At 45.6% G+C, this 21,503-nt stretch overlaps 1 protein-coding gene across 4 annotated transcripts in view; it reads left to right on the top strand.

Annotated features, from left to right (window-relative positions):
- The window catches only part of TRIO (trio Rho guanine nucleotide exchange factor), a 370,973-nt gene that overhangs the window by 172,995 nt on the left and 176,475 nt on the right, over positions 1–21,503 (top strand). For all 4 annotated transcript variants that reach the window (XM_082837244.1, XM_082837245.1, XM_082837243.1 and 1 more), the window contains exons 8-9: positions 3,751–3,882; positions 15,246–15,476. In XM_082837244.1, coding sequence (XP_082693370.1) covers positions 3,751–3,882; positions 15,246–15,476 — 363 coding nt within the window. The remainder of the gene's footprint in view (positions 1–3,750; positions 3,883–15,245; positions 15,477–21,503) is intronic.

The following is a 21,503-nucleotide window of genomic DNA, read 5'->3' as shown; positions in this document are numbered from 1 at the left end:
ACAGCACACTGTTTCACAAACAAAGCACTTAGATTTATTTTCTTATAAAATTTCACGTTCAATAAAAAATTTTAGAAGTAACATTTACTTTGAATGTATCATAGTTATCATCTGGATAATTTTATCGTATGTCTGGGTTGAAATTTAGAGGAAGATATTACAAATACTGCATCAGTATTCCCTTTTGAGTTTTTTAAGGCAAATAATACACATGTAATTGTTCCCATTTTAATGTCATTTCACTTTATTAAAAGCATAAGTCTAATTCTTGGCTTGTAGTAAAACAAAAACAAGATTCTCATGTAATAGAAAGGGATTAGAATATATATCTGTATATATGAAAGAGAAAGATACTAATGAAAACAGGTGGAAGGTACTTAGAGTGATCATTGGCATATTTTGGTTCAGATTGAACCTGTCTTCTCCAAGTTACTCTATTGGAGCCATCAGACCTGGATTCACAAGTAGAAAATGCATGATCCCTCCTGTGACTTTGCTGGGCCGAGAAGGGAGCCCATCTCCCTTAAAGGAACCAGGAGAGTGAGTGTGTTTATTAATACTCAGGGAGTAGAAATGATGAAAGAAAAAGAAAAAGTAGGGTAATATCTCCTAGAAACGAAAGCAGAAAATGAGGAGATTAGAAATAAGAAAGGAAACTCCGAAGTTTGAATTCATATATGTATTATATGTATAAAATTCAACCAGTCTTAATTTTTCCAAAGAGGAGAAAACCCCCCTAAATAAGTATTTTAAACATTTACCTTCTAGGAAGTTTCTGTCCCTTTGTCTCCTGAATCGGTGTAACCACCTGTGCTCAGCTGATGCTCCATCAGGAGCTCCTGGCGGGCGTGAAATTCACTGGATTGGGTGATCCCAGCACATTGGAAGCCCCTGCTCTCAGCAGATGGAGAGCAGTGCAATAAATGCTTCTGACAATAAGTTTGCTAATTAATTATTCAGGCTCTCCTTTTAAAGCTTTTGGATTAATCACTCTTCCCTTGTCTGCCTGCCTCCCTTCTGCAAACCGGTCATCTTCTACTCAGCAGCACCGAAGTGACCATTCTGCTGAGCAGCAGAATCCCCAGCTCTGAAGCCGGTTCCTGGTTTGAATCCAGAGAAGCATTGAATTCCCTTGCACTCTCCTGCCTCTACCCCCAGGCTGGCCAGACACATTTTGGTCCACATTTGAACATTTAAAGCATCAGGGAGTCCACTGGTGCTGTGATCTGGCTAGAGTATAGCAGTGACTCTCTGTTGTCCTTCAGGAAGTGTCAGGCTCTGTGCTGGACATCCCCCTGGTGTTCCAAGCCCACAACATATTTGTCAGGATGGTAAGAGAGGTGTGTGCATGTGTGTGTAGGGGGTGTGTAGTAAAGTGGTCAGAGAGGTTTCTAAGCAAACACACCAGTGTCCCTCCCCCTCCCATATTCACAGGGCACATTATATTAATAGGCTCTAGGAGGTTCTATTCTATAGGTACCTGTTGAACTTTGACACCAAACTTGATTCTGGGATGCTTTTTCTTTGTGGAATGCCTGTTAACATCGTCTTCCTTGGCTCTCCAGATAGGGACTGCTGCTCTGACTCTGATCTCTTTCGGGTGTTGAGCCTTTCAGAAAGCATTCAGGGACTGGAGCTTGCCCTTCAGAGTCTAAGGCTGCCATCTCAGGAATAAAAGACAAAAATTGTGCTTGTGCAAAAGTCCCTGTAAAAAACATGGCCAGGTTTATTTCTGTCATTGGGGTATTTTAATCGAGTGAATTTAGATGTGCAGAGTCCTTGTTCCACAAGATTTCTGTGTTACAAGCTATTCTGCCCTATGTTTTTAGAACTGGGCTATGTTTCTGCAGGTAAATACAGTCAATACTTCTCCGGATACTTTAAGAAATTATAAGGAAGTTAAGTAACTACAGGCATACATAAAGCTGCTCAAATGTTTCTCTTTACCGATAGCTTCAAAAACTGGGGTTGAATGTATTTTAGCGGTTGTCTTGGTACAGTAATATATTAGTCTGACACTTCTGCTTATTGTGAAGTGTCGTGTAACCAAAACTTGTTTTCACCTTGTTACATCAGAAGCGCTTTATCCTCTCCTTAGGAATATGTTCACCTCTGCTTTGTTTTGGGTGTCTCGTAGTGGCCAGTGTGCAGGAGCAGTTAATTGCTGACTTGACCTGGCGACTGATGAACGTTGATGGTTAACCTCAGTCAATTTCGTATTTGAAAAAGGTTTACAGTAATTTTAGAGTCGGCGTCACATGCAGTAATGGAAGAAGATGGAGTGAAATAGAGATCAAGAATGCTTATAATCATCAACTTGACCTAATTGTAGAACACGCCATCCAAGAAATACTTAGTAGAAATATGCCTAAGTAGTCATAAGTGTATTCATGCAGAGGGGGAGAGGCATAAAGAATTTTATTACTACTTCCACTGCCATGGTGATGTTAGGAGGAGCTGTAGAGGAGGGTACTGAGGACCTTCCCCTGGGCCTGCATCCGTTTAGTCATGTTTGAAGCCATCAGAAGCCACATGCTATCAGAGGACACTTAATGCCCTGGGAATTAGTTTCGAGCCCTAGGATTTGCATACAGGTGTTTTTTTTGAGCCAATCCATTAATAATAAAGGGATTTTTATAAACAATTATTATTCAGGTGACTTGTCTATTTTAAGTTCCTAAAATGTCATAAGTACCTGGGAGGTTATTCTCACATATATTTTAAGAGAATTATAGCATGTTTCTTACCTGGCAGGTCAGTTACCCTGTTTTAAATAGTCACCCTCTGCATTCCTTGACAAGTAGAAAGACGGCGAGGAACGAGAGTAAAGGAGGTGAAAGCCGGGGAAATATGTCGATGTCTGCTTGGCTTAATTGAAGTCGCGTCTTTAATTGGGCCCTCGGCTGCTTGCCCGTGACCCTTCCCCGCGGTGGATGCTGATAGGATCCCCCTAGGAAATCTGGCAGTGATTTCTCAGCTGTTGATGAGTCCTGGGATGTGCTGGTGGCAGAGAAGAAGACAGGGTAGGTAGCAGCAGTGACCCAGGACGGCAGCCTGCAGCCCACACTCTCCTCGTTTACGTGCCGAGTGGGAAGAGCCCAGTGGTTCCGCAGCCTCCCTTCCGTTCGGTGGGCACAGCTGAGGAGTTTCGGCCCCGTTCGCTTGGTCTCCCTTGATTCCTGTGTGTATTTGCTTTTGGAAAGATAGACAAATGGACACCCTGCTCTTCCTAACGATAGGTAGATGATTTCAGGAATCTTCCGTTGCCATTTTAATGTAAGAGGAAAGCAGGAGGGCTGGACTACAGCTCCAGGAGTAGCAAGAGGCTGAGGGGAGGAAGTGGACGAGGCATCTCTGCTTTCCATGGCTAGTAGCACAGAGCAGTTGGAAACACAGATTCAAATGCGCAATGGGAGAACGAACCAGGATGCCCCAAACCGCTAATGCAGGGCAGAGATGCTCCCAGGGGTGACCGCAGAGCCACCCGAGGCTGTGATTTCAAATGCAGCTTCCTGGGCCCAGCCCCAGTTCTGCCAGAACCTAAGCTGGGGGAGGGGGAGGGGGGCACAGAGTCCAGGAATCTGGTTTGAGAACTCATGTCAGTGCCATTTGAGATGGAGGCCCAACCGTGCTCTGTTCTTAGACACTCTCTCAACCACGCTTATTTCAAAACTACGTTAAAAAGTAGCTACTTCTCAATATCATTTGCTATTGGTAGACATGATCCTTTTCTTTTTAATACCATCCCAGTATATGAGCAACGTGGACTCGTGGTGCAAAGCCTGTGGTGAGGTGGACCTTCCCTCCGAGCTGCAGGACCTGGAGGATGCCATCCATCATCACCAGGGAATATATGAGCACATCACCCTTGCTTACTCTGAGGTGAGTGGTCAGATCTACTTCAGCTGTAAAGCAACACTATTTTTGTGTCATAGCACTGAAAGTTGAAAAAATCAAATTTTTGGCTAGTCTAGAAGAAACTTACAAGTTTCGAGTTGAACTGAAGTTTCATTGTAACTTTTGAACTGGAGTTGGGGGTGAGGGCTAGTGAGTAAAACAGGACGGAGCAGAGAGCAAACTCTTCATGGCCCTGTGACATTTGTGGATTTTCTTTAGAGTGCTTAGATTGTCATCTGCTAAAATAAATGAAATTGTAATCTTCTTGACTACATGTATTTAGGAAATAGTGTTTTGTGTGCTATTCAGTATAGTCAAACTCAATCTACTATTCCTGAATGAAACTTTCTAGAAAAGAGGGAAACCTGATGTACCTCATGTTCTGGATTTCAAAGCATACACAGGGGCTTCCCTGGTGGCGCAGTGGTTGAGTGTCCGCCTGCCGATGCAGGGGACACGGGTTCGTGCCCCGGTCCGGGAAGATCCCACATGCCGCGGAGCAGCTGGGCCCGTGAGCCATGGCCGCTGAGCCTGTGCTCCGTGACGGGAAGAAGCCACAACAGTGAGAGGCCCGCATACCGCAAAAAAAAAAAAAAAAAAAAAAAAAAAAATCATACACAGTTTTTTCAAGTGTGTAAAGCCACTTGCTGTTCTAGGAATCTAAGTGGAGTGTTTTTCTTTCTTAGTTTAAATTAATTATTTAACATATCCCTGCTTTATTTTCTGCCACCTTCTGTGCCAGGCTTTGTTGTAAGGACGTTATGTAATCACTTGTTTAATGCCTGCAGCTCTGGGGCGGGGACTCATACTAACCCGCTGTTACAAATGAGGAAAGCGCGGTGCAGAGGTCAGGTGACCTGTGCCTGGTTAACAGCTTGTAGGAGGTGGAGCGGGGACTGAACACACAGGCAGGCTGCCTGTGTGTTCTCAGCCACCACTGTGCTAGATGCAGTGACAACGACAAATACACGTAGGTCCGGGCAGGTCACTCTTGTCCACGTCGTGGTCATCTGGCCCTGCCGACCAGTCTGCCTTTATGATACTGGTTAAGTTCCTGGAGGTGAGTGGGGAGTGGGTAGGAGTTCTGTGCGTGCTTGCTTTCAGCATCTATAGTGAGCATCTGTACTACTATATGCTCATGGGAAAGATTACTGTGAGACTCCAGTAAGAAAATGTTTCAGACCACCTGGCAGAGGGCTGAGCATGGAGTAGATGTTTAGGAAGTACAGTCAGCCCTCTGTAGCTGCAGGTCTGTGTTCTGGATGTGCGGGGTCACCTGTTCTACGCGGTTGTAGAAAAGGGACTTGAGCATCCACTGACTTGGGTATCCGTGGGGGTCCTAGAACCATTCCCCCTTGTTACCAAGGTATGACTATATTTACATCCAGATCTTCCTTTATTTGAGCCACATCCACACCTGTCAAAGTTGTTCGGCCATTTGATTTTCAGTCTGACACGTCCTGCTTCACCAAACAGCTGTCATTCTCGTGTCCTTGGGCCCCCATGTGTGGGGTCGTGTCCTGACCCCACCATGTCCGCGGGTGAATTAAATGAACGTGTGTTGCCCTACAATATTTGCTTCACAGTGTGGTCCAGTCTCCTTCCTGCCCGTGAAAGTTGATATCTACGTGTTTGTTTCTCTGCACACCTCTTTACTTAACATGATCCCTCTTTAACACTATTTTATGTTGTCATGCAATTAAACAATAGTCAACTCTGTATTATGTTTCTTAATTTTGCATCAGGTGTTTATAAGCTAATTTGGTTATCTAGTTTATTAGAAACTGTATAAATAAGTGATAACTTTTCTTTTTTTTTTTTGTTTGCTGTACGCGGGCCTCTCACTGCTGTGGCCTCTCCCGTTGCGGAGCACAGGCTCCGGATGCGCAGGCCCAGCGGCCGTGGCTTACGGGCCCAGCCGCTCCGCGGCATGCGGGATCCTCCCAGACCGGGGCACGAACCCGCGTCCCCTGCATCGGCAGGTGGACCCTCAACCGCTGCGCCACCAGGGAAGCCCCAAGTGATAACTTTTTTAATAGGAAAAGTGAAGGTTGAACAGATCTGTATTTTTTTAATCATACTGATTCATGAGGAATGTGTGAGTTCCAAAGAGCATTAAGTGTACCTAGTGTACCATCTCCATGCATCGTCTAATTTTGACCTGTAATATAGAAAGTGGATGAATGACCCTGTTATCCCTGGTATAACTAGGCCTTCACCCATCTTATTAATGATTTTCTTGGGAGCAGCTTTTCAGTTGCATTGGTAGGTTCCAGATTGCTATGGGATTGAACAGCTCACACACAAGGTGATTGGCAGGACTGGCCTACAGTCTTCACCTACAGGACTTGCCTCGGACTGAACCTGACCTGCCCAGTGTCATCCTCTGGCCTGGTGGCCGGTCAGCCTGCCCGCTGCCCCTTGGCACTTTTAGCAAAGAACAGAATTCTCTCACCGTTCCCACTGCATTCTATAAAAATGGGGCATCTTAACATGGGAACTTAGGTTTACCTCTGGTGTGGTTTCATTAGATTTTAAATTGATACTAATAATTTAAAATGATTTGATGGCAAGTAGACAGCTTCCCAGGCTTAAACCGCAATTTTTAGCCTAAGAACATGTTTGCAACTGAGTTGTAAACTCAAGGAGATGGTGGTTGGAACTAGATGAACAGAAAAGACTTTCAGTAGAAGAGAATGAATTGAAGAGAAATTCAGTAGAAGAGAAATTTTTTTTCCTTGTAAATTATTTAAATTTGGAGGTAGTTTCAGGCTGCAGAAAAGTGTTAGAACAAGGAGCTCCCGCATCGCCTCGACCGGATTGCCCAGTGGTTTGCGCTGTCCTCTCCCCCCGCCTCTCTCCAGCCCTCACATTGACAGTGACACAACACGACTATCCTGCCCACGGGCCATCCGTATTTCCCCCTGTCCCGGCTACGTCTCTTTTCTCTTCTCCGGCCCAGCAGCATGCAGTACGTTCGTGGATGCGTCTCACTGGCCTCCTTCACACTGGAACATTCTTCAGTCTTTCTCTGCCTGTGTCTTTGACAGTCTTAGAGTTCAGGCCTTTCCTTCTGTAGGATGACCCTCAGCCTCCCACCCATGCAGTTTTCTTGGGGAGCTGACTGGGCCGAGTGTCACAGCAGGGGCACAGGATGCTGACCCCTCCCTCGACTGCCGGTGTTAACCTTGACCACCTGGTGAGGTGGGCGGCGTCTGTAAGGTTTCTCCAAAGTAAAATCACCATGTGAAAATGCGTCTTGGATGAGCATGTTGTGGAGAGAGGCAGTGACGTAACACGATGTCTGTGCTTCCTCAGACTTCTCACGGCCTTAGCGTCCCTGCTGACTCCTGCCCACAACAGCACCACTGTGATGCCGTCAGACGCTGCGGACCTATTTCCATCGTTCCTTCTGTATTCGTTAGGTGACCTTCTGCTGTAGGAAGGACTTTATTTCCTTTCTTCCCCATTTTTTAATTTATTTATTATTTCAGTATGAATCTATGAAATCTTATTATATTCCATGGGTTAAAATCCAGTACTCTGTTTAGACGCCTAAATTGTCCGTGTTTGGACAGTGGGACAACTTAGGCCTCATGTTTCTGTGTTTTTCTGATCTGTCCTTGTGGTTATTTGAGCGTTACTACCTAGCATAACAGGATGTTCCCAGGCTCATCTTGTTCTTTTCCTGCCTCATCCCTGAGATCAGGCATCTCGCCAAGAGGTTCTGGTTCCTTGTAGTGTTGCATGGTGTTTAGAAGCAAAGTCTGGCTGCTCAGGAGTGCTCACCTGCTTGTGGGGTGTCAGTGCTTCTAGGCCGTCTGAGCAGAGTCAGGAAGCATGTGAATGTAGATACCCATCCACCCACCCACCCACCCATCCATCCACCCATCCACCCATCCATCCATCCCTCCATCCCTCCATCCCTCCATCCCTCCATCCCTCCATCCCTCCATCCATCCATCCATCCATCCATCCCTCCATCCCTCCATCCCTCCATCCCTCCATCTCTCCATCCATCCATCCATCCATGCACATACATCTACAGCTATTGCTATGTCTGTGTCTGTCTCTGTTTTAAAACCGCACATGTTCCTGCTGACACTTCCGTCTCTAATCCAGTACCAGCCTTTCCCTTTCTGTTTATAAATCCCCTTTCAGATGGTGAGAAGCCTGATTCCCTTTATCCTCGGTATATTAAGTTATTTGTTCGGTAAGTGCATTTGCTCTGTCTTCCCAGTCTCCCCCGTTCCCCTGGCCTCTGATCACCCCCAGTGCCCGTGCCCTTAGGAAGCCCAGCACGGGGTCACCGTGGCACCTCCACCCCTCACTGCTGCAGACCCTGGACACTGGTTCCTCCATGCTAGGAGGGGAGGGGGAAGGGGGATGGGAAAGCAAGGATCACTCTTGTCTTTTCAGTGATTTTTTCTTTTCCTAACTCAGTGGTTTTCTAACCTGAGCATGCTGGTTATAAGTGCGGCTTCTCGTACTCCACCCCCAGAGGTAGTGAATCGCCATCTTTAGTGGCTTTCCCAAGTGGTCCAGGGACTCTGATGCAGATGCTTTACAGCCCACACACTGAGAGATATTCCCTGCCTGGCTCTCAAGAGCTGCCGGCCTGCCCAGGAGGCACTCATCCCACAGAAATTTCTTGCGCCCCTGCCATGGGCACAGGTCACTTAGGAGGAGGAATATTGGTAAGCAGGGCTTGTGCTTCCTTTTTCTTTCACCTACTTTTCCTTTCCTTTCCTTCCCTCCTCCCTCTCTCTCTCCCTCCTTCCCTCCTCCTTCCTTCCTTCCGCAATTTTTTTCTTTAAATAGTTACCTACAGCTTCTAGTCTCCGATGACAAAAGTTTGCAGTGGAAACTTTCCCAGCCCTGTTTTTCTCCCGCAGGACACAAACACCTGCTTTTCTGTGCTTTAATTAGACCTGTCCCGTGTTCCTGTTTGTGCTGCAGCAACAGGAGCATGCCCGTGCCTCGCCAACAGGAGCTTGCTTCAGTTCGCCAGGCTTGGGGCTAATGCTGTCTGATGTAGTTGATCGCAGGAGAGTGAAGCAACACGAACATCTGGGATGAGCTGTAGGTGTAGAAACAGTACAGAGAGTAGTCATTTGCAACACTTTATCTTAAGCAGACTTACCAACCACTTTCTCAGCAAGCTAAATTCATAGAAGTGGTTTTTATCTCAGTACAGTGTGCCCATGCCATCCGTAACCCTAGCCCCCGCCATCCGAGTTGTGACGTGAGACTGTGTACCGAGCGTCCAGCCACCTGCCCATGGTCTTCGCCACAGCAGTCCCAGGCGGGGATTCTTGGAGCAGAGGAGGTGAAACGCCACGTCCACCGTGGCCCGCCCTGATCCAGTGTGACTTCAGCGTTTAGTTTCTGCATCAGTTTCTCAATTTAACAAATATTAAAATGTCAGTTTACCAGTTTAACACATTTCTCAATTTAACTTACTGCACACTTCAACAGCACCTTGTAGAAGTGACTGATAGGCTGCCTGAAGAGCTGGTAGAGCTCCTTTCTTAAGGAGCTGTACAAGTGGGTGATGGCGCGATGAGGGTTATTAGCCTAAAAGAAAAGCAAACAGAAAAATGAGTCACCTCGGTAGTAAACATCCTAAAATCCTGTCGCTGACGTGTGACAGCTTGCCTGCCTGGGTAGAGAGCAACTTCTATAGAGCGGTTATTTCAAAGCCCCATTAAGTATTGCAGCATCGCTGTAGTCGTGCAGGTGCCGTAGTCAATGTCGGGCACAGCATCAGAGCCAACAGACCATCCGGGGGTCTCTCTCTGCACCCCCAAACTTCAGGCCTCGCAAGGGCTTGAAATATAGAAGCGACAGAGGTCAGGCCCACGTGGAAACTGTAGAACATGCATGTTCTCTGCATACAGCTGACTTAACTGGCTCAGCTGTGCCAGCCAGTTCCTTGTCTGGGTCCTGTTTTGGTTTTCCCTTTCTGAGGATCCCAGGTAGAGGTGTCAGCGAGCCAAGCATGCTTAGGTTGATCTGGTTCTGAGTAAGAAATCTAATAGCTGAAAGAAACGGAAATAGGCTTTCAGAATTCCATCCTAAGAGCCTTGCCTGAAGAAAACCATCTCAGCGGGGAGTCCCAGCCTCTAAAGGTAAGGATACTGGGTGGCCTCCCTGGGGTGTGGGAAGCCAGCATGCAGCCTTTCAGAAGGTCATTGGCCAGTGTTAGTGGCAGCAGAGCCATCTTAAGACCGGTTTACGCTCCTGACTCAAAGACAGAGTGTTCATCGCTTTGGCTGCGGAGTGTCAACCACAACTGCACAGTAAGCTGGATGCTCACATGCGACCATGTAACTCCTTCCTGCTTTCCTAGAACCTGGACTTGAGAATAACTTCGTGAGAGTTGGAGGGGGTAGTGGGGCTGTGAAACATTCTCAGGCTCAGCATGGAGGGCTGTGCCCTGCAGGCTGTGATGAGCCACACCCAGCGAAGGAAGCCAAGCGGGGGGATGCTGGTTTGAGTCAATGCATAAAAGATTTGAAGAAGGACCACAATTTCTTTACGACACTCTGAGTGTAGTCATTTCTAGCCGTGCCTTTATGCGGTTCATGTATTTTGCCTACATTGGTCGTATCTTGGGAATACTGTTGGAGCACTGGTAGATCTGATATAGCACCACATTTGGATATAACTGACCTTTCACAGGTCATACTTGGTCCTTGGGTGGTGGTTTTTGCCACCTTGAGCAATAATCTCCAGGTACTGGTCTCTTTCTGTAGATCAGAGCAGCATTCTGTGCGTGAGTGAAGAGTACTCCTGCTGGAGGCTCTGAGCTCTAATTTGATCTAGTGGGAAATGTAGAGACCCAAGTACCAGAAATAAGAACGGGCAAGCCTCTGTGAGGTTTGGCGGAACGTTTTGTAGGGTGGTACACAGGAATCCAAGTTACAGATCTTATGTGAAGTTTTGATTAAAAGTAAATCAAGAACCGGACCACTGTTCTTGACTTTAAACAGTTAAGTTTCCTCTTAAATATTAGGAACGAACGTAGCTATGATATGATAAAATTTTAAACTTCAACCCCTTCTTTTCCTTTTTTGCATTTTTCTTAACTCATTTAGGTATTAGAGTGTATTAGTTCACATATTTATAAAATGTTACTCTTCGTAAAATGTTACTTCCACTGCCTTTCAAGTCCCTGAGCGCTGTATTGCAAGAGGAACAAAGAGCAGAATGTGAAAAAATGGCCCAGTTTGATGTTTTCAAAAATTACAGCAGATAAGTCCTGCTTTTTGATAGTAAAGGTTGATCTCCTTTTTTTACAGCTGTGGTCTCTTTGTGGGACAGGGTTTGACTGCCTGAAAGCTAAAAACACGTTTTTAGACAAAACATATAACTTAAGTAAATTAATTCACCTGGTTCTATAGTTAAGAAATTCAGAACTGTATCACATACCATAAACTTATATATATTCATTGTTTTAGTACTTAAATTATATATGAATAATCTGCTATTTTCAGTTTTTTATTTCATTAGTTTTCTGCTGGTTATTCTGTACCATTTAAAAGTCCTTATGTTTATACAATAGAACAGTCCTCTTTATAAAATTCTAGCATGTTTTCCCCTATATAGTACTACTGTACTTATAAAGACAAAGGTATTTTGCTAAAACTTACTAAAATTTATACATGGTATTCCTCATGTGCTTAAATAATACCTTTTAAATTGACACAGTTGTGAATGCTCCACTGAAATAGAGTAGAGCTATTTCTGAAAGCTTTATTGGAGAATTGCTGCGTATGAACACACATCTGGAGTTCCATGGGGTCCAGTTTTGGTGCAACAGGTGTCCTCTTGACTGGGATATTTTTCTAGCCACTTCTGCTGGCACACTCTCTACCCACAAGCGACAGTGCCAGCAGGGGCACCAACAGAGACAGTTTAATCCCTGCTTAGGGGTACCCAGAAGGCAGAGCTTTGCTTCATGTGTTCCTTTATATTAAGGTGATTGTGTGTTCACGTACTCAGTCCCTGCCTCCTGCCCCTCCACCATGAGTAGGCATGTTGTTCTAAACCCAGTAATAATGTCTGCTCTCGAGCTCTGTCAGACAGTTGCAAAGACACCCAAGAAAGATTAGTTGGAATATTTTCTCTCGGATTATTTATTTATTCTCAGTAGTAGAATATTAATAGTGTCACATGGATGCCTTTGGAAACTTGGTAAGGGCCGGGAACCCATTTGTCATTTTGTATTGTGGTTTAAGATCCAAAACAACGGCTTAAGATTAGAGGTTTACTTTTTACCAGTGGGAAAGTCCCAGGGCTTGCATCCCAGGGCTGGTATGGTAGCTCTGTTAGTAAGAGGATCTCTGAATCCTTTTGTCTTTTTGCTTTGCCTCTTTTAGCAGGTGGGCTACCATCCTTAAGGTTGCCTCAACGTCATCAGTAGCTGCTGAAGCTCCAGCCATCTTCACCGAGTTATTGGCAGCAGGGAGGAGAAAGAGGCAAGGGGATAACGAGCATACTCAGCCTCCTAGGCAGCTTTCCTGGAAGCCCCATTCAGCATTTTTTTACCTCTGTTACGTTAGCCACTCCTACTTGGAAGCGAGTCTAGGAAATGCAGGTTTATAGCTGGAGTATTGCTGTTCCTGACTGTGGGGTTTGGCTATCAAGGAGGGGCAAGTGGACTTTGGGGAAGCAGCTCTCAGTTTCTGCCACACCTTGTGATGTATATATCCTTCTGGCGCATGTTCACCAAGTCGTATGCTCTGGTGTATGTTTCCTGACTTACGCATATTATAAGGAGTAAAACTCAGAGGAAATATTTATAAGGAATTCTTTCTAGGCTCTGTACAAATGCGAAATGTGTAACTTGGAGTATTGGTCCTCAGTCCTAAGCAATGCTGCACCCCCATTGTTTAACTGAAATTTTAGGGTACCTGCTCAAAAAATGTATGGGTAATTATTTTCAGAAAATATTTATATTTGTATATATAAATTACTTACATGCTACAATATGAATGAGAGACAAAAGGTGATTTATGATAAAATGTGTTTCAGTCTATAAATGCCTAAGTACATGCAAAATGGAGGAGAAAACAATTAGATATTCAGGTGCTTGCAATATATATAAAACCATTGTGAATATGGCAACTACAAAGGCAGACTGGACATGTGTTATATTAATACTTGTGACTCAAATACTGAGAATGGTATTATTGTGCTGGTATTTTAAAACGGTAAGCAACTCTTGTAAAGTTTCAAAGAAGACCAAGCACTGCCTTCCTTTGATTAACATGGTTAACTGCATTCCTGGAAAAATCAGTGTATATTGGAGTAGGTGAAAAAAAGAAAAAGAAAAAAAAAAAAAACCTCCATGTTTGTATGTCAAATAGAGCCTAACTCACATTATTACAAAAAGCAGGATGATTTTGAGGTGATATCCTGCCTCTGTGAATCTGTCACAATAAGTCCCTTCCCCCAAGTCAGTCACTGTGCCTCCCCTCCCCCAAATCATTGTATCAAAAGTGCCCAGGCATGTTTCAGTGACTCTTGGGGGCAACTCCCTGCTTTGGAAGACTTGTATTTCCTCTGTTTTTGTTTGTACAGGTGCCTGACACAACTGCTGCGGTTCAGTTGGTTCCTTTTTTTCCCCTCTTCTCTTTGGTTATGTCAGCTTGGTTTGTTTGTGCTTCAGTTTTTCTAACTTGATGTATTAGATCAGTTTTAATCTACAAAGGCTGGTAGCCAGCCTTCCTAAAAAGGAAGTCAGCACTTCAAACAAAGGTCTCCGAATCAGGCATTAGGAAACAAACATGTTGCATTCTAGCAAGATTTAAAGTTGTAAGAGGATTAAAGGAAGAGATTAGAAAAATCCACAGGCCTCTCATTTGCCACCAGTTTTTGGTTGCTAAAGGCTTCCTTTGGCCTGTCCCATTCACCCAGTGCCCCCCTCTCCTCTGTCCTAAGGGTTTGCCCCTGAACCCTGTCTGCGTCTGTTAACAAGCCTCCCTTTCGGGACTTCCCTGGGGCACAGTGGTAAAGAATCCTCCTGCCAATGCAGGGGACACGGGTTCGAGCCCTGGTCTGGGAAGATCCCACATGCCGCGGAGCAGCTAAGCCGTGTGCCGCAACTACTGAGCCTGAGCTCTAGAGCCCTCAAGCCACAACTACTGAGACCGCGTGCCACAACTACTGAAGCCCATGCGCCTAGAGCCTGTGCCCTATGGCAGTAGAAGCCACCGCAATGAGAAGCCTGCGCACCGCAACGAAGAGTAGCCCCCGCTCACTGCAACTAGAGAAAGCCTGTGCGCAGCAACGAAGACCCAACGCAGCCAAAAATAAATAAATAAATAAATTTATTTAAAAAAAAAATCAAGGCTCCGTTTCGCTCCTCCTTTCCATAGAAACCCAAGGAGGCTTTCAGATTCGGAAGGATCTGAGCAGGATCCTGGTCATGAGGACTGGCTTAGGGAACACCCTGAACCACACACACACACGCACAGCCCAGCTACATTATGTGCATCACGTCCTTCTTTTTGTCCAGTCGGATCCTATAGTTTCTCCCACATCTGGCATAATCATTCATACGTTTAAATGTAAAAAATACATAATGCTTTTCTTTCCATATTCTACCCTCACCTTTTCTTACTTTTTCTGGTTAGTCTGATTGCTTTCATTTAATTGTACTTTGATAGTTAACTGCTGTAATACAGCACTGAAATCTCCTTTAAGAAATGATGGCATTTTAATTAAAATTGCTTCTTCTAAGTTAATGAACCAAATAAAATGGCACTTTTTAATTTTCTTTTTTATTTTGTGAGGTAAAATTGCTATCCAACTGTGTCAGAAAGTGAAGGTACATATTCTTTGCCTGGTGCTAGATTATTGATTTCTTTTCAAGTGAGCTTTCAGATTCAGCATTAAAATTTTGCTCCATTGTGATTGTTGTATTCTCGCTAACATAACTCAAGAAAAGTATTACTTTTAAATTTTAATTTGCAGATATCGGAGCAATGAAATTTTATGTCAGCGCATATGTCATTTAGGGCAAAATACCGTGTTTATTTATTAAGACTAGCATCTGCTACAGTGTTTCGTGATGATGAATGTTCTTTTAAGTCCGTGTTTTACCATACTTGGTTTTGTGATGTAATTGAATAACTGATGGATTTGTTTTCAGTTTTATTTTGTTCTTTATATAATATGCCTTTGAATGAAACTGCGGTTTATGTCTGTGTGTGTGTGAGCATGTGTCTGTGCAAGTGTGTGCACACGCACTGGAGGACAGGTTCTGCAGCATGGCCTGGGCAAAGCCTTGGGTCCGGAAGAGTTGCTGGTTTATAATCGCTCGTCTGTCCTGCCGGCAGGTGAGCCAGGATGGGAAGTCACTCCTTGACAAGCTCCAGCGGCCCCTGACTCCTGGCAGCTCCGATTCCCTCACGGCCTCCGCCAACTACTCCAAGGCCGTGCACCATGTTCTCGACGTCATCCATGAGGTGCTGCATCACCAGCGGCAGCTCGAGAACATCTGGCAGCACCGCAAGGTCCGGCTCCACCAGAGGCTGCAGCTGTGCGTTTTCCAGCAGGACGTTCAGCAGGTGGGTCTCGTGGACCCCTGTCCTCGTGGGGGCGACTTGTGCCGAGCGAGAGTGTAGGTGGGCGTGTCGTCATAGGGGGCCTGTCTGTGCTGATGAAAGTAAGCTAGGCCAGATGGGAGAGAGAGACACACACAGACATGCACGCACACACCACACACACGCGTGCACATCTCCTTTCTTACCATGAGTGAAAGCGGCGCTTCGAGAACGTGTGTTCAGGCTGCTGTCTGCCACGAGCTCATAGGCCTGGAACACAGGAGACGATGCAGTGCCTAACCCGGGGCCCTTCTGTTTTGTTCTTGAAACAGGTCATCCTTAGTTATGTTTATTTGTGAGAATAACGCCTCTGGAGCTTATACCGAGGTGCTGGTGCAGTTGAAGATCTGTCTGCCCTTCGGTTATTTAATGATAAGCTCATCATGCTTCTCTCCCCGCCTGGTGGATATTGCAGTCCGAGGGGCACAGGGGGGCTTAATAAATAGTCGTCTGATTAATGAAAAACGGACTTTTACAGTCATTCATTTCTAAGCAGTTGACATCTTTGTTGTTGTTACAAAAATAAGAGTAAGCCCAGTCCCGATACTATTTATTTCCTTGTTATGAAATACGGAAGATTGTCCTGCTACCAGGGTTTTGAGGATTAACGCTGTGGGAGCTTATGATATATGATATAGCTTTAGTAATAAATAAGATAAAAGTTGTGTCTTTGCCCTAAAACAGAGGAGAAAGCAAGGGTGTGGATGAGATGTCAGTCTGGATGAGGAATTCTGGGGGTGCAGGGAAGCCCGTGGCATCCAGGGGAGTTGGTGTGAAGCCACAGTGATGGGTCGGGAACAGAGCCTGTGTCCCCTCCCTGGGTGTCCCAGAGTCCGGGAGCATTGCTTAGACAGGTAGAGGCTCAGACTGCGCTCTGCCGAGTATCGCCTGCCGCTGAGGGGGTTGTCTGCCGACGGACGGAGGCGTGGAAGTCGTGCGGTGTCCTGACGACACGTAGGTCCTCCATATGCCCTGACCATCATTCTTCTAGTAGTGGGAATCTGGTGAGTTCCAGATCCTTTTCACTGCTCTATAATTTTTAACTTTCGCATAGTATGCTTTGATTTTACTGATGGTTTTGAGTTCTCTGAAGGTTGCACGTACAAAGCGCCATAGGAACAATCATTTTGATACTGTGCATGCATCTTTACGGTGTTGTTTTTGTTGAAGAAGGTAATTGCCAGGGAAAGAAGATGGAGGAGTCAAGGTCCAGAAGTTACTGTGAGAACTGAAATTGTGAGGTTGAAAGCACCAATATCAGTTTTTCTTAATTGTCCAAAACTGTCAAAGTGTGGAATGTTAATAGCTTAAATGTAATTATTAAAGGATTTCCCCCCCTACCTCCGTATCCCTTGGATCAGCTGTTCATTACGTGTCCATGGGCCAGCACACTTTCTGGACTTGTGTCTGGAGCAGCAGCTGGGCACCCCCTTTTATCCCCCCAGCTCTCATGGCTCCTTGGGGCGCCCAGTCACATAAGAATAAGCCACTGGGCTGCTCACGTCAGAAGAGGAAGCCTTTGGGAACAGGCTGTTGAGAAAATCATCTAGCTTGGTGCTAGGTACTTACTGTGCTTGAATTCGAAAACAGCAAACATTCATTTTTGCAGGTAGAAAGGTAATTTTGATAATTACGAGGCCAGTTCTTTAAGCTGTTAATTTTTTTTTCTCAAGAGCCAGAACAGGGTTGGATGTCGGCAGGAGAGAGTGTTTTGCAGTCCATGGCACTATTAGCATTCTGAAGAAATGATAATTGCTGTTTAAGGGAAACATTTTGTCGACTAAATGATCCGGAATAGTTTGGACTCATTATGCAAACGGCAAATTGCTCTGTCAGCTTGTGAAGCCAGGAGCGAAGTTGATAAGATTAAGCAAAGCAAACACTTTGCTTAGGAGGAGTCCTTAGGATGTCAGAACTGAAAATGTGTTTCTGAAACTCAAGAAATTAATCACACACAGGGAAAAATTTTGCCATCTTGAGCATAAAGGAGGAAAGGTAAGCTGAGGATAAGTGAGGAAAAGAAAATAGTGCTTTAGAAAGATGTTGTCAGCAGAAGATAAATTTGTAAAGACAAAAACAATCAAACTCCACAGAAACATAATAAGCCAATTAGAGATACCACAAGTGGTTTTTGTTCGGTTGCTTTGGGTCGTGAAAAGGCATCTGTAAATACTGAGGAAAAAGAAAAGCAGCTTACCACAAAAGAGGTAAGGATGATGACATTCTTGTGAAGACAGCCCTCCAAGAAGTGTATATGCTTGTCTGTGGAAAAATACTTGAAAGAAAAGACGTGAGACCATTAATGGCGTGTGCCCTTGAGGAAGGGATGGCATGGGGGATTTCATTTTTAAAACGCGTAATTTTGGTTTAGTGGTTAGTGGTTTTTTTCCATAGCAAGCAAAGGCAATTTCGTAATTTCTGGATGGACAGTGTTTTGGACAGGAGTCAGGCGCTGTGGGGTACGGGGTGTGAAGCTACCGTCCCAGAGCACTGAGCATGGGTCCAAATCAAAGGTTGGGGGGCGCGGGTGGTAGGGACACTTGCTGAAGACTTGCCCAAGCACATGTCCTGCCTACTGGACAGCCTTAACCTTGGTCATCATTAGCTTAAAAATAAAATTAATACCATTTGTCATATTTCTTGGTGGTCAAATAATATACCTATTCCCATTGCCTTTTGTTTACTGTTAGAGCAACCCCCAGTGGACGTTTGGTTGAATTAGTGAATGCAGACTTGTCCTACTGCCAAGCGGTGTTTTCCAGTTTAGGGTATGCTTTCGTTTTCTCTAACAGCATAATTGATCACTGCTGCACTTGTTCAAATGAGATGACAGTTTTGGAAGCAGTCCACAGCGGGATGCCATCAAACCCGTTCTCCTGCTCACTGGTGCAGTCTGCCTGCCTCTTGGGCTGGTGGGATTTAGCTGCTCCAACATGTTGTGTGAGGTGAATAGGCCCCGGAAATCTGCTTTCCTGAGGCAGGCTGACTCCCCCCAAAGAAGCCCCTCAGACAAGGAGCCCTTCTCCTAAAAAAGCCTCTGGCTCCCCCACAGCCCTTCACCCTCGCAGACTTCTCTCTTGGAAAGACTCCTTCCAGGTTGGTGTTGGGCCATTAGCTAATATTCTGAAAAAATGGTCAAGAAAATCTAGTCCACTCTAGATTCTTCTTGTCCACACTTCATCCTTTTTTTCAAAATATCTAAAATTGAATATGTGGTATTCTGAGAGGTACAGAGGTAAATATGTTGACTAGCTCAACCTTCCTTTTCTCAAGGAATTACAGCCTAGTGAGAGTGGATGGTTTAATAGTCTCATAAGTTAGCCCGTAACATGCTCAGAGTTGGCGTGTGTGTCTTTGGTTGTCGTGAGGTGTGATTTTGCCCAGGCATAAGTTTGAGTCATGCCTCTTGAGGTGCTGCCCACATGAGGGAGTGAATAAAACTGGCCGCCCTCATTGGTGTTGTCTGCCTGCCTTGCACATGCCATCTAAGGGGACATGTCTGTGCTGTAATGACTTGTGCAGATTTGGGGGTTCCAGGGAGCCTTGTCCGTATCCCCAAACATCAAGGCTGCAGCTTATGAGGAAGATGAAGACTCCTGTAACAGAGGTGCAAGTCACAATTGCCAGGGTGCCAGGGAAGCCTTCCTGAGAGATGCATGTTTCCGCTGGTCTTTGACGGGTGACTGGAAAGTCAGGAGGTTGAGGATTGTGCAACAGGGCTTGCGGGGATGGTGGAGACACAAAGGGCGGGGCCTGTCCGGAGCAGCAGGTGCCCAGAGTGGACAGCTGGGAGTGTGGAGCCTGAACTGGTGCAGGTCTGGAAGGACGACCTCCGCGATGAAGGCTTGGGAGTTGTTTCTGTGAGCTTTGGGACACATTGAGGGGACGTGGCGAGCCTGAGCGCCGTGAATGTTTCCTTCCTCTCTTAGTGCTCTCGGCCAGCCTGTGGCAGAGGGGTTAGTGTTTTCCCATTTCACCACATTGAGTTCAAACCCGTAGGCCGTGTGTTTTGACTTGATGCTGCGGCAGTGGATGACAGGGTGACAAGTGTGGCGTGAGAGCGAGATTCCAGGTGAGGAGACAGGCTCGGGCCCCACCGTGGACCAACGTGCAAGTCAGGGGGGAGTCCTGGAGTGCAGAACTTAAGGTCCATGGGGCAGTGGTCTGTGTTTTATTCTCTGGTGTTTCCCAAGCGTCTGGGATAGTAGATGCTCAGTAGTTGCTGAATGAATGAATGAATAAATGAGTAGATGAAGAAATTTAAGGAATTCCCCAATTTTGCTAATTAAAGATTATTTGGAGTTAGTCTCTTTGTTTATTCTGGAATGGGGGAGGGTTGGCCCTACATTGGAATCAAGTCATCTAACTGGGAGATCTTCGTGACGGGACCAGGAGCTTTGATTAAGGTTGGGGAGTTAGGGGTGGCTGAAGAAGGAAGGCGTAATTTCATGGCCTGGGAATTTTGCCAATGTGTGAGATCTTTAAAATATTAAAGATTTTGGCCACTTGAACGTAAAGAAATGGGTTTCAGGTCCACGGAGAAGCTATTTCACAGTTCTGCCTTGGGTCCTAGACTGCTAGCCATTTGCCAGTAAAAGTCATCCCTTGGTGATGCCTGACCCAGAGGTTCCACCTACACTGGACCTAGCTCTTAAAGGAAGGTTCCGGAACCTCATTTGCCCTTTGCTCATTAATTTAAGTCAGAAGGATGGGGTTTTCTCATCAGGGTCATTATACAGCCCTCGCTATGTGATGATTTAACACTCTCTTCTGTTTACATATAAGAATGGTTAGAAAATGGCCATCTTTTCTGAGAGTTTCTCAGAATTAGGGAGTACTGGAGGGCGAGTGTTTGATTAGGGATTGGGAACCTGCTGGGAGCAGATAGAGGCTAACTGTTGATCTTTCTGGTGGATCTGGAGCCAGCTTTCATTACCTTTTTTTTTTTTTTCGGTACGCAGGCCTCTCACTGTTGTGGCCTCTCCCGTTGCGGAGCGCAAGCTCCGGACGCGCAGGCTCAGTGGCCATGGCTCACGGGCCCAGCTGCTCCGCGGCCTGTGGGATCTTCCCAGACCGGGGCACGAACCCGTGTCCCCTGCATCGGCAGGCGGACTCTCAACCACTGCGCCACCAGGGAAGCCTTTTCATTACCTTTTGTCATAGAAACAGAGAAGAGACTTGACTGTCAGAGTAATCTCAGTAACCGCAGCTCTCAAGGAGCCGACAGTTCAATGGTGGGCTTAAAAGGGTGGGAAAAGGGACGAATCTCTTCCCCACAGTGGATGCAATACAGGAATGCAGGGCGCGGGAGCTGGCGCTGTGAGCCAGTGGGACGGGAAGTCGAGGACGCATTCACTCGGGTCAGGATGACCAGGAGCGGACAGAGCTAAGAACGAGCCCCAGGCAGCTGGGTCTCCCCATTGTTGAGTGTCAGCCGAATTGCCAGGGTCCCCTAAGAGGAAAGTGCCCAGGGATTAGCTGACAGGGAAGACCGCACACATGCATGTGTGTATGTATATTTCTGTAGTTCAGTGACTAGACTTAAGGTATACATAACATCTGGACGCGTTTCTTAGATAACATCTAGACATATTAAGAGTTTTCTTGGACAACTTTGGACTGTTTTATACTTATTTCCAAATTAAGAATGAGAAAAATAATTTTTAAAAGTTTAGAGAATTGCTAAAGGTATTAGCCCGTGTTGGTAGAGTGATGGTTTGGTTGGGGTGTGATGGGAGTATCCAAGGTGAGACTATATGAATAGTAACCTACTTACCTCCTTTCCTCCCTCCCTCCCTCCTTCCCTCCCATCCTAAGGTTCTTTTTTTTTCTTAAGAAATTTAATGTACTTATGTAATTAAAACTACGGTAATACCAGGAGAAGTGATTTAAATTTTTTTAGAAGATGGATGGATGGATGATGTAAAAGTTTAGAAGCCTGCCAGCCTCTTTCTGAGCCCTTCTTCCCTGATTTCGCCCAGGCTCCCTTCC

This window comes from Leucopleurus acutus (assembly GCF_964270905.1).
Source record: "Leucopleurus acutus genome assembly, chromosome: 3".
NCBI classification, from domain to species: domain Eukaryota; kingdom Metazoa; phylum Chordata; class Mammalia; order Artiodactyla; family Delphinidae; genus Leucopleurus; species Leucopleurus acutus.
This window is presented reverse-complemented; position numbering and strand designations above follow the sequence as displayed.